This window comes from Bactrocera latifrons, unplaced genomic scaffold, assembly GCF_001853355.1.
Source record: "Bactrocera latifrons isolate USDA-ARS-PBARC rearing strain unplaced genomic scaffold, ASM185335v1 scaffold_247, whole genome shotgun sequence".
In the NCBI taxonomy this organism is placed as follows: domain Eukaryota; kingdom Metazoa; phylum Arthropoda; class Insecta; order Diptera; family Tephritidae; genus Bactrocera; species Bactrocera latifrons.
Genome location: NW_017536041.1, coordinates 410,727 through 427,744, shown reverse-complemented (window position 1 = coordinate 427,744; position 17,018 = coordinate 410,727). Strand labels below are relative to the sequence as shown.

The window sequence follows — 17,018 nt, the reverse complement described above, 5'->3', positions numbered from 1 at the left end:
ATTTAATTTAATTTACTAGCATGCACTGAGAAAAAGAAGTTAAAATTTTTCCAATTTCCGTAGTCTCATAATCTTCGATCACCGCTATATATACATATATRTACATACACATATGTATATCTATGTATGCACAATTTTCCTAAATTTTTAGCATGTATTGTATACAGTTGTACTTTGTTCTGCTTTAAATTGGCAATAGAGAAAGTAATATAGTGAAATTTCTCATAACCGGACGCATATCAAGGTTTTGTCCGCTTATAGGAATTACTTTTGTATGCAATTAACGGTTTTTCAGTAGGACGCAAACGACGCCATATTTTTACCCGCTCTTTAGACAYTTCCCTTCAGTAAGGTTTGCCATTTCATCATGGAAAGGTATACGATCCAACAACGAATCGAAATTATTARAAYTTGCTGAGTTTAAGTTAGAACTTTAAAGAGTTAATAATGAAAATGTTGTGTTCAGAAATTTCTTCCAAATATGAAAGAGGTCCGGCTATGTAGCCTATGCGTAATGGGAAATTTCACTGTATACATATATACATACATACATAACCCTATAAGCACATAGTATTCTTATCAATGTTTTGCTTTCCATTTGTTGGTAACACAATCTCACGAGTACGCGATACTTCAACCAGTCATTTATACATTAAGCTTACTTATCAGCAGGCCTATCGTATAGTGCTGCTTATAAAGTTAAAAATATATTTATAGAAATATATATACATACATACAAGTAAAAGCAAGCATTTTCATAAATTCTAAAATTGTGGGAAATATCAAAAATGAAGGCATGTTGAGATAACAAAGAAAAAAACCACGAATAAAATAAATGAACGAGGAAAATGTAGACAAAATAATATATATACACACAATTTATACGATTATTTGCGGCTATTATATATAACACAATGCTTAATAAATGATATTTATATGTATGTAGATTTGTATGATTGTAGATGTTCTTTTTTAAAATAGCATTTAATTCGAAATACCAAATAAAAAAATTATTTAATTCTGTCAACTGCATAACTGTGATGTATTGTAATTACATATTTATTTTAGCTAAGCATTTAATGACTAATTAAGAATCAAAGAACTGAAATTGTGCAACAAAAAAAAAACTTTAATTACATAAATACAAGTGTATTAATTTTGCATTCATTTACTGTATATTATTCTCTTATATTTGTACCTGCGTTATAATATAAAAACTCTGTAATTACATATATATATATATATATATATAGAGAGTATACATATATATATAGCATAGTATGCCACATTTGTTCCTCTTCTCTTTCTTAATACTTTTATACTTCTTTTGTTTTTTTTTCTCTTTCTAATTTTAGATTGTTTTATTGCATATTTTGGTTGGTTGGTGGTTTGTTTTTGATTGATAAAAAACATTTGTTACAAGAATAACGCCAATGCAAGAATATAATCTGTAACTAGTTCATGTCTACAACCTTTTTGTTTGGGAACTTACACAGAGTTGCAACTACAATACTACTAAACCCACAGGCTCATGTGAGTGAGTGCTGTTTGCTATGCATTTTTGGCGCTGGGAATCATGCGAGCGAACGCAAATCAGTTGGCGTAACAAAATTTTTTTACCAAAATATCTAATAATATTTACATAATACGTTAGAAAATAAAATTAAATTTAAATAACTATTCACTACTACCATTTACTTAATACAACAACAATATACATAAATTATCTTTACTTGGTATCGAATATGACCACATAAACACGATTATTCGCCACACCTATACATATTTGCATTCTTACTATTAACTACCACAATTGTGTATCGTTTTATATGCTATTAATACTTGTATTTTGTACATTCATAACAATTAATTAGTAACTCATTTGTACAACAACAACTGCAATATTGTCTATTCTCTCGGTAGTCAATTCGTTCAACAAATTTTAGATATTACAATAGTATGACATATCTTAATGTGTATGTATGTATATGTATTTCGAAATGAGTATTCACGCGTTAAATTGACATTTGCATAAATGTTTTTATGCACATAATTATATATATGTATGTATGTACATTAGGATGCCCGTTATTTGCCAGGACGGTTTTGTTTTTGTAGATGCCACCTCAAGTTTCAGTTTTTATACTAAAAAATTAAGCCTACGTTAACAAGCTTTTTATAATCAATACTTACCATGCCTCAATTATTTTACTTTTAACTAAAATACAATATAAAGATTCTAAATAGTATATTGAAATTTACAAAACAAAAAAAAAANATATATATATATATATATATATAGTTTTCTCTGCAAACCAAATCGCAAACGAAATGGGTGCTAATAAATGAGAAGCGCACAATAAATGCATTTAACCACTTAAAAAGCATAAACGTGAAATACTGTATTTGTTATTCATTACCGCCATGGCTTTTAGTTAATTTTTGTACTCATATGTATACTATGTATTTGATGCATTTGTGGGTTTTACATACAATATTTATCTGTTTTGTTCATTTTATCGCACTCTTATTTACACAACCCACTTTCTCCGCTCATCCCCCTTGTACACACTTTAGCCGCCTTTGATGGCTTTGACCTTTTCGCTAAAATCGCACCCACTTAATACATTKTTTTGTTAAATAAATATGTATGTACGTATGTAAAATGCTTTTTCAAATAGCCTTAACGCGTTTCCTCTTCCAACTGCCTTTTGTTGTATAGTTTTGGAATATCGGTAAGACATTTAACTCATTGATTGTAATTATATTTACTTACTCGCATTATATTTTCTTACATATGTATATATGTATGTATGTATATTAATAAAACCCATTGTACCAAAGGCTTTACGACTAATCTGGTGATAGATTATAGAATGCACTAGTAAAAAACAAAAAAATACCCAAAATTTGCATGCCTTTGCTTTGATAATTTTACGAAAACGGAGCTTTGTACATATATACTTATATGTATGTACGTATATATATGTATGGTAATCGTTATCCTAAAAGTTGACATGACTCGCGAAATTTTCATTAAACCCTGAACGGAGTATTTTAAGTTTGCGCGAAGTGTAATAGCACCCAGAAGTAGACTCATATCCTCACCTAAAAAGCAAAATAACGTAACATCACTTTTCATACGTTTACAGGCGAAGAAAAAACGATCAAATAAACCACTCATATAGAAACAAAATTTAAGTACTGGTTATAAAATAGTTAGATATTGGTTATATGTTGGTTATACATTGGTTATATGTAATATAATCTAGTGAAAAATACTCTCTCAATTTTTGTGTTGATACGTTGTTTTGCATTTAAGTGACGTTATATAGAATGTATATATAAACGATCAGCAAGAGCTGTGTTGTTTAGCCATGTTCGTCTGTCTGTCTGTAAATATATAAGAACTAGCACCTACCTGTCGAACTGAAATTTCTCACCTGTCCTTTTCTTACCAAGAAGCTGGTTATTTGTCGTAACGACCGATATTGATACACAATAGCATATAACTGCCATATAAACTGGACAATTGATATCAAGTGCTTGTATGCAAAACTCTCTCATTAAAGGAGATATCTGCACGAAATTTCGTATGAGTTATTTTTTAAGGCAATATTGCAATCTACAAAGAAATTATTTAAATCGAGTTACTATAACATATAGCTGCCATATAAACTGAACGATTGATACCAACGGCTTGTATGGAAAACTCTTTCATTAGAGGAGATATCTGCACGATATTTCGTATGAGTTATTTTTTAAAGCAATATCACAATCTCCAAAGAAATTTTTCTGATCGGATCATTTTATCATATAGCTGCTATATAARCTGAAGAGACAGAATCAAGTGCTTGCATGGAAAACTTGTTAATTTGAGGAGATATCTTCATGAAATTTGGCACGCTTAATTGTCYCAGACAATGATRTAATCTGCGAAGAAATTATTCAGATCGGATTACTATAGCACATAGCTGCCATACGAACCGGTCGATCAAAAGCAAATTCTGGTGTGGAAAACTTATACCTGTTAAGGGGATTCCAGCTTCGGACCAACTCGATTAACACCATTAAAAAATCATTTTGGCAAACTTTAACACCAAATTTAGAAAAAAATGTGTTTTTTTTCTTCACTATACCGCTAATTTATAATTATTTAATATTTCGCTGTGTCATTAGCGTAGCTTGGGGCTAAGTGCGTTTGCTGCTCCATCAGATCTATTAAAAAGGAAACTAGGGAACRTTTTGTGCCGTGGCATCGGAAAATTTATTAACATTAAACGATTTCTTAAATTTACAATTCTGTTTTATTTTGATAAATTACTATATACATACCTATATATGTATGTACATATGTACTAAATTTCAACACATTTATTTCGATAGGTTGGCATCTATTAAGAACGGCGTATTTTATTCTTTCTACTCTTTGCAGTTAGTGAATATTGTGGCTAAMTTCAAACCGAAAAACAGTTATATATATCCCTCTATATATATATATATAAATAACAACAAGTCGCAGGCCAACGCCTTAATATTATAACAGTAAAATAAAGATATTTGTCAACGCGAAAAGCGATTTTCATAGAATAGCGATTTGTTGCAGTCATGCTGAATCCCAATCACACGGGCGCAACGCGACGACCTTTCTCGCGGAATGCGCCATCACGCAATCATCGCTGCCGGCTGCTCTTCTCCCCGCACAATCAATCGTCGCATCACTTATTGCAACAGCAGCAGCAGCAGCAGCAGCAGCAGCAGTTACAAACACATGCACACACACATGCGCACGGGCAAGCTCGTAGCGGCGGAAATGGCAACGGCAACGCCGCCAGCAGCAGCAGTACTAGTTCCTCGACCGGACATGGTGGACCGTGGTACAATAATAATAACAAGGATGGCAATATTGACAACTGGAATACACTCGGGTAAGTTTGTCTTGTTCACGTTATCAACAAATACACACAATACAAATATATATATAAGTATTTTWACGAATTAAGCAATAAAATGTATTTATATAAATTACAATAAAAAAAATAACCTTATGTCCAAAAAAGCCTTCAGTCCATTACAATTCCAACTCAAATGCTTTAACCTTACCGCGCATCAATGCYAACCACCGAACCAAACTTTCCTAATGTAGCACCTTCTTCACTGCCACATACACCTCTTGTAATTCCATCACCATCTCCAACTTCATTTCCTTGTCCCCAGTCCCACCTCCTTCCCCTTATGGTATGTAACCAAAATTATCAGATTTTTGTACATGTGAATACAAATCAAATAATCCTGTATACATATGTACCGCCGCCATAAAAATTGCTTTGGGTTAAAGGGTGAATTTTGTAATTAATAAAATCATTTATAATAAAAAAAAATGCGATAAATATTTCTGTGCGTTGTAATGATTATTTTAATTATCAATCACCTCTGTTTTGTAATCTCCTTGAGTTCAGCCTCTTTTCATACTTTATTTACTTTAAATTGGCACTTCTGCAATCATTACTCACTCATACAAACATTAAAAAATATACATTGGAGTATACTTGTATACTATGTATCTTCTGGTATAGGTCGTGTCCATGTAGTATAATTTCAGGAAGACAAAGAAAACATCACATATATTWATTAATACAGTGACAAAAAGTTCCTCTATTAACATAAGCACATTTTGTAAACGGAAAAACGTATAACTCAAAAAACCGTACCGAAGTATGCCCTTCAAATGCTGAAATACGGAAARTCAAAGCGAACCCATAACTGTACAATCTGTGGAAGTTTTGCAATGTATGCTGTCCTGAAAGCACAAGTAGTTCTCTGAATTTTTTTTAAATTCTCCGTTATTCCATATTCCAAATTGAAAATTGTAAAAAATAATACAAAACGTACTAAACGCATACATATTAGGGTGGATCGAAAAAGATCGAAAAAAAAAAGTAGGAGACCATTTTGTAAAGCATGAATTTTACTAAAAATCCACAAAACGAAAATATTTTTTTCAAGGAATTGGAAGCGAGATACAAACCCGTTCATCCCGTTATAATTAACCGGTTACATGGGTTTCTTCGAGTACAAAGCAGTTTTCTTCCAACATGATTTTTTCTCATACAAAAAATTAAATATTTTATTAGAATTTTTTATTGCTCCAGCCGTACCTTAGTAACAAAGAAATTCTGAGATTTTTGGAAAAAAAAATATTTTAAACTCGGCCATCGCGACGCCATTTCSGGTGATCCCTCATAAAAAAGATGCACCCGCATTGGCAGCATAACTCCTTACAGAATCATCTAAAGTGTAAAAATATATGTTTTAGTTAAACCCTTAACTTAGAACTTGGACCAAGAGAAAAAATTAAAATTAGATTTTTGGGAGACATTTTTACAAAAATGGAAAATTTTAGTAAAAATTTCGCGACTTTTTTTTTCAAATAGTTGTAATCGAAAAAAAATCCTTCACCCAAGTTTTTAGGAATTGTATATCGAAGAGTAGTTCTCGAGAAATCTTGCCAACCGACTTCAAAAACATAGTTTCGAGAAAAACGCGCTTAAAGACGGCGCACTTAGCCTAGTTAGCCTAGRGCGCACAAGTTCTCAAAGCAGTATCTCCGAAACTTTTACTCGAATCAACTTGAACATTYAGGACAATATGTTAGATATGTTGTAGAAACCCATGTAATCCCTWAAGAACTCCTACTTGTAGAGCCTTTCTTGAAGGCGTCTATCAACAATTTTTTCAGAGTATCAAGCAAAAAAAAAACAGTAGTTTTTTTGACCCACCTTAATATATAAATTAAACATTTCATGACTTTTTAATACAAATTTTCGCATAAATAATACTAAACACATAACTTATCAATACATATGGAAAGTGTGTATTGGGATATATTACAAGTATAAAAGTATATAGTATATACCAAAGCCGATAATGAGCTGTCGCTTTAAAGCGTTCTAATTTCCTCTATGACAATACCAATTAACCTATTCTTCCCAAACGAATATAACCCGAACTTCCTACAACAACTTCACCCCACAACAGAAACTACTGACTGTAAGGTTGTCTGTGAAACCACCGCTTATAACTCGTACGTTATCACCACATACCAATCCCTGTCTCTTATACACATCTAGATGTGTATAAGAGACAGCTGTGAAACCACCGCTTATAACTCGTACGTTATCACCACATACCAATCCACCAAAAAAAAAAAAATAATAATAATAATAATAAAATTTTGTCGCACCACCCTCAAATATTCGTATACTCATACAAACATAAGTACATATGAATTCTGTGAGAAAATGCATGAAAAGCACATAATCGTGGTAATTATGTATTCGTGAATTTGTTTTTCCTTCAACTCGTATACGTTCGTAGAGCAAATGAAAGCAAATTATTCAAATTTCATACGTATGTAGCTTGTATACAGTAATAAGAAACAGCAACAAATTAAATATTACAACTAAAATGAGATTTAACAACTTRTTACGTAATAATCACGCCAAATCAACATCAAATGTACGAAAATTAATTACAACACCATAATCTATGTAGTTTGTATATTCGATTGAACTGCTTTTTACCAAAAGTCAGCTAAATGTTTAATAAAACAAAATATGTTATAATTCACATAACTCATACATATTATAGACAAATTGAAATTGAAAAAAAAACTCAATATTTGTTTTATCTTCAGTATTTAAATGCTTACATATGGTATATTAATTTGTGGGTTCTTGTCTCGTAATTTCTCGTAATTAGTTCGCTTTTTCCCAGTCGCAAACGTTTTTATTTCAAATTTATTTGTTAACTATTGCTGAAATATATTGTACATTCTTATAAAATTTATCTATACATGTGGTATAAAAACCGTAAATACATAGTGGCAACTTTTACAGCATGATTCTTAGGTACCAGATGCCCGCTTTGTCGGGTGTTTTGTAGTAGATTAGCTCTTAACTCAGTTCCTAATTTATCACTAACTAACTAAGCGACAAATTGTATGATACAATAAATTAGTATACTCGTACTCGTACAAATATTATTTGAATTCATTATCATTTTGTATGCTTTTAGCTTTAAAAGGCGTTCTGTTTTGAAGTTTGCCCTGTGAGGTATTAACTTTTATAAGTATTCGGCAGTCACAAGGCGTTAAAGGCACGCAGACTTCAGTACAGCAAACAAATTTTTTAGGGCATAAGCAATTAAGATCCAATATCAAAAAAACTACAGAACAGTTGTATTTAAGTAAAATATTGCAAATAATATTTGAACCCACAGCGTTCGACTGAATGTGAATTGGGCAACTTCTGAATAATTATTGAGTCTATAACGATATTCGCTTCATGATTCATGTGATGAAAAATTAATCTTTAATGATAACCCTAATGAACATATACGAATCCAGATAATTTAACGGCGAAGTTGAATAGCTCCGTTGCCAAGGTAACAGCTCTGTGTTTGGTGGAATCACAAGGGCGTGCTGTATTAAAGCGTCTAAAACCGGGTACAACTATGAATGGAGAACGCTAGCGACAATCAGTAATCAAACTGACTAAGCGATTGCCGGAAAACACCCGTAGTTTCCAACTGGCACGAAGCAATAATTTTTCCACCAAGAGAACCATCCGCCTCATGTTGCAATACCGGCTAGAAACTATTTTCAAAGCAGGGTATGCTCTTTATAATTATTTTATTTGTTCCGGTCGATGCAGAAAGCCCTCACTGGAATACAGTTCATATCAGAACAAGGAATTAAAAACTAGTTTGATCCATTCTAGTTCTTTTGTTATGAAATCCACAAATTGCCCAAAAATGGAAAATGTTATAGCTTCAGATGGAAAACTGTTTGAATAATGCTATTTTACATATTTTTTCTTAAATAAACGCTCAAATTTTGGAAAAACAAACGGACGAATATGGTTATAGACCTAATAATATATAAATATGTTAATATATATATGGTGATCCATTACGAGGTATCCCACTTTTTTACAGAAAAAACACAGAAACTTCAAATTTAATAGGGAATGTTTATTATCATTCGAGGGAACATTCTTTGGCATTTATTTTTTGAGGATTATTATTGAGGATCATTCATTGAGTCCAGTTTTCGATGACGAGCATTCAAGCATTTCGACTGGTAACTGGTGAATGTTTTACTCAAGGCATGAATCGAAGAGGGATTGTCCGCATATACTTTAGACTACAGGTTACTCTTCGTCCCAAATGCGGTAAGTTTGCTTTTTTATATACCCTTGGAGCTAGAAATTAGCCTCATCGCTGAACAAAATTTGGCTCGAAAACGTCAGATCTTCTTGGAACTTTTCAAGAGCTCATAGAGCGAAGCAATGTCGCTTGGATAGGTCGAGCGGTTTCAGTTCTTGCACAGCTTTCAGTTAAAGGTCTAGACGTAAAATCGTTCCATACGTCAGTCCGAGTTGCTGCGATTGGCGCCGTATCGACTCTAGACGGTGTCTTTGTGTACACCTTCAGCTATGGCTGCATGCTGGACGTAGTCTATTCGGTCGAATATTATCCATTAATGAATGCTGGGTCTCAAGATGGGTGATTGTATTGCGAATAGTACGCTCAGTAGGCCGATTATGTTGACCATAAGTTAAGCGAAGCTTGCAAAACCCATTTTTTACAGATCGTGAATTTTCGTAATAAAGTTGAACGATTTGTAAATGTTGTTCAGGTCTAGGTCTTTCCATGATGAAATGTCAAACAATAATGAATAAAAATAAAATGGCAGTTTGACAAGACCTACGCGAGATCTGTCAAAAAAAGGTTATTGAAAAAAACATCTCTACTTGTATCACCCGTTATAATAGAAATTTGTAGGGCTAAAAACTAGCTAACGCAAAATATTTTTGTGCATCACGCAAACGAAGCGTTTAAGAATTTGAGAATAGGATTTCAAAGGAAATATAGAAAATGTATAAGTTGCTGGACTTGTGTGCCCATAATGGGCAGCACCAGAAAGACAATTTTCCGATAAAGAGTAACAAAATTCTTCGTGTCTAAACGCGGTCTTGGATATTCTCAACGTGCTTATACCCATATGTATGTATGTATAAATGCGTATGTATAACTATAGAGGAAACGAACTTTTAATTTATTTTCATCACTAAAATCACCAACTCACCAAATAGAAGGAATGCTCTGTTATTTATGCTCATTATATTGATTTCACACAAGCATACTTAGAATTTTTTGACCATTTTTGTTATTATATGCCATTAAACTCTTTTGTTTTATGTATTGTGCGCACCCACTGCTATATACAAACATACCATTATATATATATATATGTATGTAAAGTACATATGTACATATATGTCATATATGTATGGTATGGATGGATGTAGAAACCTTGTCGAATTTGCTTTCATAAAATTTCTTGTATTTATAAATGAATGAATATGAAAAAAGCATTGTGAACCAAAAAAAAAAAAAAAAAAAAAAAAAAAAAAAAAAAAAAAAAACAAAAAACAAAAAAAAACTTTTTTTAATCAAAACAAAACGTTTACAAAATTTTCTCTTTTTCCAAATAGTTTGTAATAATATCAATAATTACTAATCTACGAATTTTGTATTGTCGTATGTAGGTATTATACATAGAGAAATATATATATATATAGTACTATATATTTATTATGGCATTTTCGACTGAGCTCATTGATTGTTAATGCAATTTGCAAATTTTCCTGTCTGAGAGATGTGTTTTATCATTCAATGTTTGTTGCTTTTACAGAGATGGCTAATTATGTATGTATGGTTGATTGTTCATTTCCGTTTTATAGACACGCTATTTTCGTAGATTAACGGTGCGTTCATGCCGACTATACAAATATTTATACATATATATATATATATCAATAACTGCGTATGTGCCTCTTGTTAAGTACAGTATTTAAATATATATGTTATAAAAAAAAAATGCAACGAATCGATTAGCTCAGGCTTACAAGTTTATTTGCATTTTGCACACTGCGGCTTTAAACTATTCCAAAGGAACTGCGTATTTTCCAAATATGTGCGTATATGTATGCAAACTTTTTGTCAACTTCAGCAGTATTTTCCATTTAGAATTCAATAGCAATTGCAAATAGCATTGTTCGGAAACATTCACTTACCCACCGACGAGTGTACTTACTAAACTAATATGCGCTAATACGCCACTGCACTTACGTGAACTTCACTTACGTGCACTTCACATACGTTGATGAGACACGAGTACACACTCTGGATGTTTTTGCTCTTAATGTAAACTGGATAGTCGAAAAAGTTTTTTTGTATTTCTAAAATGAATTCATAATTGAATATTTCCGAACGCTGTTAAATGCTCGTGTATATATCGTATGCGAGATATTTCTCTAAACACCTACTCGTAATTAACTGTGTTTGTATGAAGTTACGTCTTATTGTACGCCAAACCAAAACTTGAAACACTTATAATATATTCCTACATATATGTATGTATATATAATGAATCTTTATAGATGTACATATGATTATATGCTTAACTATACTTTTTTTTACGAAGAGCACGCTTTTGTGAAGCAAAATATTAACTACTACCACTGAAAGGGGTCACACTTATGCATAGACATATCTTATGCAAATCATGATTTTAGTTACCTTTAAGTTTTGCAAAAAAATATATAAAAATTTAATAACACCTTTTTATGAATGACATTGTGTTTTTATGTGCAAAATAACCGTTAAAGCTGTGAAATGCAATAAAAATACATATGAACATACTTACAAATAAAATAAATACAAATGTATGTATATTAAGGTGTCTGCTTTTTACCAAATTAATTTTTTTTTCACCTGATATTTGAGTTTTTGCTCTAAAAATAAGGCACGAAACTAAACAATCTTTATTTTCAATTTAAACGAAGCCTAAATTATATTACTACTCCCATGCACATAACATGTGATGTGATTTTTGTTCGTTTGCATTAAAAAACGTAAACCTAGAATTTTCAGAAAAGCATATTCTAATACAAAATTTTGCGCTATACAAAAAAAGTCTAAGTATTTTTTCCATAGAAGCATTCGTTTAAAACTTATGCGCATTTAAAGTCATACAACAATTGAATGAGCTTCTATAAAACCTGAGATGTTGCTCATACGACATGGTGTACTGTATGAATACACTTCATTTGATGCATAACTTTACCTACGTAAAACTTTTAAAGACATGTTTTGATGGCGAAAAGTAATAAGACCTCTTTCGTAGAGCAAAAAATTCTAAACTTGAATATTCACCTTTCAAGCTTGCAGATTTATTTGCATTGTAGATAAATACCATATTGATAAGCAAAAATTTAAAAAATCCAATATTAAATATCTATATGAAAGAAATAAAATTAGACATGGTTTAAATTGAAAAAAAAAAATGATAAAGAGTACATTGCATAATTTTTTAGGGCTCAAACTAAAACGTTGGCGTTTTCAAAAATGAAATCGACTTGTGAAAAAATAGACACACACAATTTAACAGGCACACAGTTTCAAATACATGCGTTTATTAAATTAAATTATGCCCCTGTATAATATACATATGTTTAGTCTTCGAATTATAGTACACATAGTTGGGTACCTACTTTTCAATATGTATGTATGTATGTATGTATAGTAAATAGTATATAAGTTTTACTTTTGTAGCTTTGGATTCTTGCATAAACGTATTTTAAATACGTAACACAGTATATATTTATACATATATGTATGTTTATGTAATATTTAATATTTATTAAGTGTCCACTATTTAAGTTCCTTTCAAAATAACGTTTCACGGGCAATCAGGTAATAGTCAAACTCATTATCACTAACTATTTTTGGCATGACAATATTCACCATTTGAATTCAACTTTTGTACTATTTTTTGGTAGTTGGATAATAAATATGAAGCAATAATGTTATTTCTTTGAATACTTTTAGCATTTTCAACGTTCCAACACCGCTTATCCCAGACTTTTATATACTTGAAATTCCATTGTATTCTTAGAACCATAAAAAGAGGCAATTCATAACGCCGCCGAAAGTTTCTAAACGCACTTATTTTTATATATGATTCCAAACCTATTTTGCAAACTCAGAAAATCTGCATAGGATGAACGCCAGTAATTCAATTGAAGTATAGTTTAGTGATCAATACGGGAGACAACTATCATTTCCCCTATTGGGCTTTAACCAATCAGCACAGAACAGAAACATTGTGCTTAATACAAACACCTATGATGACTTCTGTCAGGTGTGTCTTAAAAAAGAAATTTACAAATTATGTCAAGCTTCGATTTTTCTTTCTATCGCATTAGAAATCAGTGTCAGATATTACTATTAAATGCTAGTAAAATATGTTCAACGTTTCACTTTAACAAAAAATCGGATGAAATTAAAAAACAAGAGAAACTTCAACTTCGATTGCATCAAAGATATACCATCCTTCACAAATACGAAAGATTAGCACTTAATTCTGATCGTTCAGTTCGTATGACAGCTATATGCTATAGTAGTCTGATATCGGTGATTCCGACAAATGAGCAGCTTCTTGAACACGTAGTGAGCAAAATTTCAGATCAATATCTCAAAAACTTAGGGACTAGTTCCCGTATGTACAGACAGACAGAYGAACAGTCGAAAGCATAGATAGATGACTAAATCGTCTCAGCTCGTCACGCCTWTCAATTATGTATATATGTATTTTARAGGGTCTCCGAAATTTCCTTACGAATGTTACAAACTTCGTGGCAAACTAATTACACCCCGTTCAGGTTATAATTATTCATACATAAGGAACGGTTGGAAAATTCTTACTTTGAATATTRTGGTGTTCTTAACTTATAACCTCACTATATATAATTATAATCGTTTATGAATGGGATTTTGTATTTATAAGTGGCATTMACTTCTATTAGTTCATCTTATTCTGTCTATAACTATATTCGTGCCTTACAATAGTATTATTCAGTATTGCCCATCTGAAATTAAAAAACTTTCTGGCAATGGTAAGGCAAAATATTCCTCACGCTGTTTTTAAATGGACTTTAACCGATCTTCCAGCATGGCGCCTGAGCTTGTCATGATGGAAAAATTATTGCCTCGTGCCAGTTGGTAATCACGAGGCTTTTTCGGCAATCGCTCGTTTCCATTTGCTGACTGATTGTCGGTAACATTCTGCATTAATAGTTACACCCGGTTTTACCGGTTTTAAAAAGTCATAATRCAGCACGACCTTATGACTCCATCAAATACAGATCATTACCTTGGTGTTATAACTGGCTTTGGCATAAATTAGAATGGTTGGCCAAGTTTCRCATATGATTTTTTCGCTGTTCGATTGGCAGGTTGTCATAATAGAYAAATATTTCATCACCAGTCACAATCCGATGCTAAAAGACTTATTTATGCAGCGTTGAAGCCGTATTTTTCACATTCGAAATCGTCAATCAAGCTCCCTTGGTGTCAGTTTATAAGGCACCCTTTTTGCTTGCCTTTGAATGTATCCGTCTGCCTTTAATCATTTTAAAATGGTTGCTTGAGTGGCTCAGACTGATACTACTAGTAATTTTTCTGCTGGGCAACAAGCTTCATCAAGTAATTCCTCCTATTCATCATCTTAATCTCTTTTAGCCGCCCTGGAAGTTCTCCGTCTGCCCAGCCAAAAACATTACTTTAAAATTGTGCTGCCCTTTTCACACGTTTGCTCGCTTAGACCATCATAAACTTCCCTCAATATWTGTTGACTTTCGCCTATAGTTTTCTTCAAATTAAAGTCATGAATACAAATTCCCTTAAGAAAAAACGTTTTCAGACATTAAGTTTGTTGTTTCCACTTCAACAAAAAAAAAAAAAATGAAATTATAAAAGAGGCACAAGGACTGTAACTCCCCAACTCATATTTGGACTAATGGAATAAATTAATAATAATCAAGTTAAGTCATATCTTGGCAAACTGCACGAATATAGTTATAGTTACATAGTTATTGACTTTTTAAATTTTACTGAAAGCAAAAAATAGTAAGACTTTGTTCATAATTTAATAATTAAAATTAATAATTTATTCTTCCAATCKATGTCGTCCCCCTCAAAGTAACCCATCTTGGCCCCAACACTTGTGCCAACGTTTTTACCAATCCTCAAAACTGTTGTTAAAGTCAATTTCCGGTAAAGTCAGGTTCAATATCTTCAATTGGCTCGAGAATCGAAGAAAACTGCCAACATAGCCTCGATTATTGACCTGCTTTGACGGTTTTTTTTCGGCTTCTGGTCACCTTTGTCCCTATGTTCGGCCGCTTGATCGTCTGTTTCCGGGTCATCCGCATAGATCCAGGACTCATCACCATTAATAATACGTTTCATGGCATCCTGGTAGTCGGAGAGCATTATTTTACAGATGTTAACGCGACGCTGTTTTTCGAAAAAATTTGTGATTTTGGAACCAATCGTGTTTTAATTTTTCCTAGAACCAAATGGTCTTTCAAAATGGTTTATTACACTTCCTCGAAACAAAAAATTATCACTGAAAGCCTTTTTCAACATTCAAAATTGATTCCCCGCACAAAATTGAATGGAATTTCTTTGTTGAATAATTTCCCTCAACGTAAACATCGGGTTATGCACTTCATGTACTTCAAAAAGACAAGTGCATACATCCCAGTACTGACTGGCATAGACCCCATTTTCGCGATTATAGCCCAAAGTATACTCCGAGGCTGGAGTTTACTTTTCATTGGGGGCATTTTTTTTGCCGCTTCCCAAACCCATCGCACAACCTTGTGGAGGTATGCTTCGCCTTCTAACTTTAGGTCGCCTTCAAACGGATGTTCTTTGTCTACCCAGAGGATACTTGGTGTAAGACCGGTCATAACAAACTAGAAAAAATATTTAGAAATTTAAAATTAAAAAGTCTTACTATTTTTTATCCACAGTAGTATATATATAAATATACATACATACATTTTATATAATAGGTTGTCAAAAAAGTCTTGCGGTATTTTCGCTAGCTGGCGCTGAGAGCGCGTAATTCTAATTTTATTCGTCGCATCGGGTCATGCTATACCTTTTTGGAAAGCTAATTTCACGCGCTAACACATGTTTGATTGATTGTCGTTTCTTTTAAGTCGTTCGTGAGTTATAGCGTCCCAAACACGGAGCAAAATAAAGAGAAAATACGGCTTATTTTACAGTACTGCTACTATAAAGGCAAAAATGCATCTCAAGTCGCCAATAAAATTCGTGCAGTTTATGGACCCGGTACAGTTTCCATTTCCACCGCACAATGATGATTTCAACGTTTTCGTTCTGGTGTAGAGGTGGTCGAAGATGCGCCGCGCTCCAGAAGGCCTGTCGTCGAAATTGCGAAAAAATCGCGGAATTGGTCGAAAGAGACCGGCATAGTAGCAGCATCGGTCAAGAGCTGGTCATGAGTCATCAAACAAAAATTGTATGAACAATTGAAAATTCTATAAAAATACCCCAAAATTGCCGCAAGACTTTTTTGACAATCTAATATTTTATAAATAATTCCATATGGTTTACTAATATGCGATTCAATAATTAATGAGCGTGACTTTTTTATTAATGTTGTATTTCCTTTACCAAGTATTTGAATTAATCCTTTTAGCAATGCATTGAAACTGCTTTACGAACTCATTGGGAAAAAAATGCGAATGGAAGAGTTCATTATTTCAAAACTTTTATCGATAGAGCTTGTAAACGCAACTGCAATTAGATACGAAGCCGTTAACGATAGTTTAAGCGTAGTGTGCATCAAATACAAGTAAATTTRTGTGACAATTTGCCTACATTTACTACATATTATAACATTATGTTATTGTTTCTTTGTGTGTAAATATTAATATTAATCAAACAAATTTTCTATATATAAATATTGCATTTTGCCATTTAAAATATTATTTTTTCTTTTTTCGTTTTTCTTTCTTCTTCATAAAATTAAAAAAAAAAATACTATATATATATCGAATTGAATACATATTTAT

At 32.2% G+C, this 17,018-nt stretch overlaps 1 protein-coding gene across 1 annotated transcript in view; it reads left to right on the top strand.

The window, feature by feature from the left end:
* LOC108969278 (putative uncharacterized protein DDB_G0282133) overlaps positions 1-17,018 on the top strand; it is a 36,888-nt gene that overhangs the window by 12,604 nt on the left and 7,266 nt on the right. Inside the window, exon 2 of the mRNA XM_018933896.1 lies at positions 4,436-4,928. Coding sequence (XP_018789441.1) covers positions 4,609-4,928 — 320 coding nt within the window. The 5' untranslated portion in view covers positions 4,436-4,608. The remainder of the gene's footprint in view (positions 1-4,435; positions 4,929-17,018) is intronic.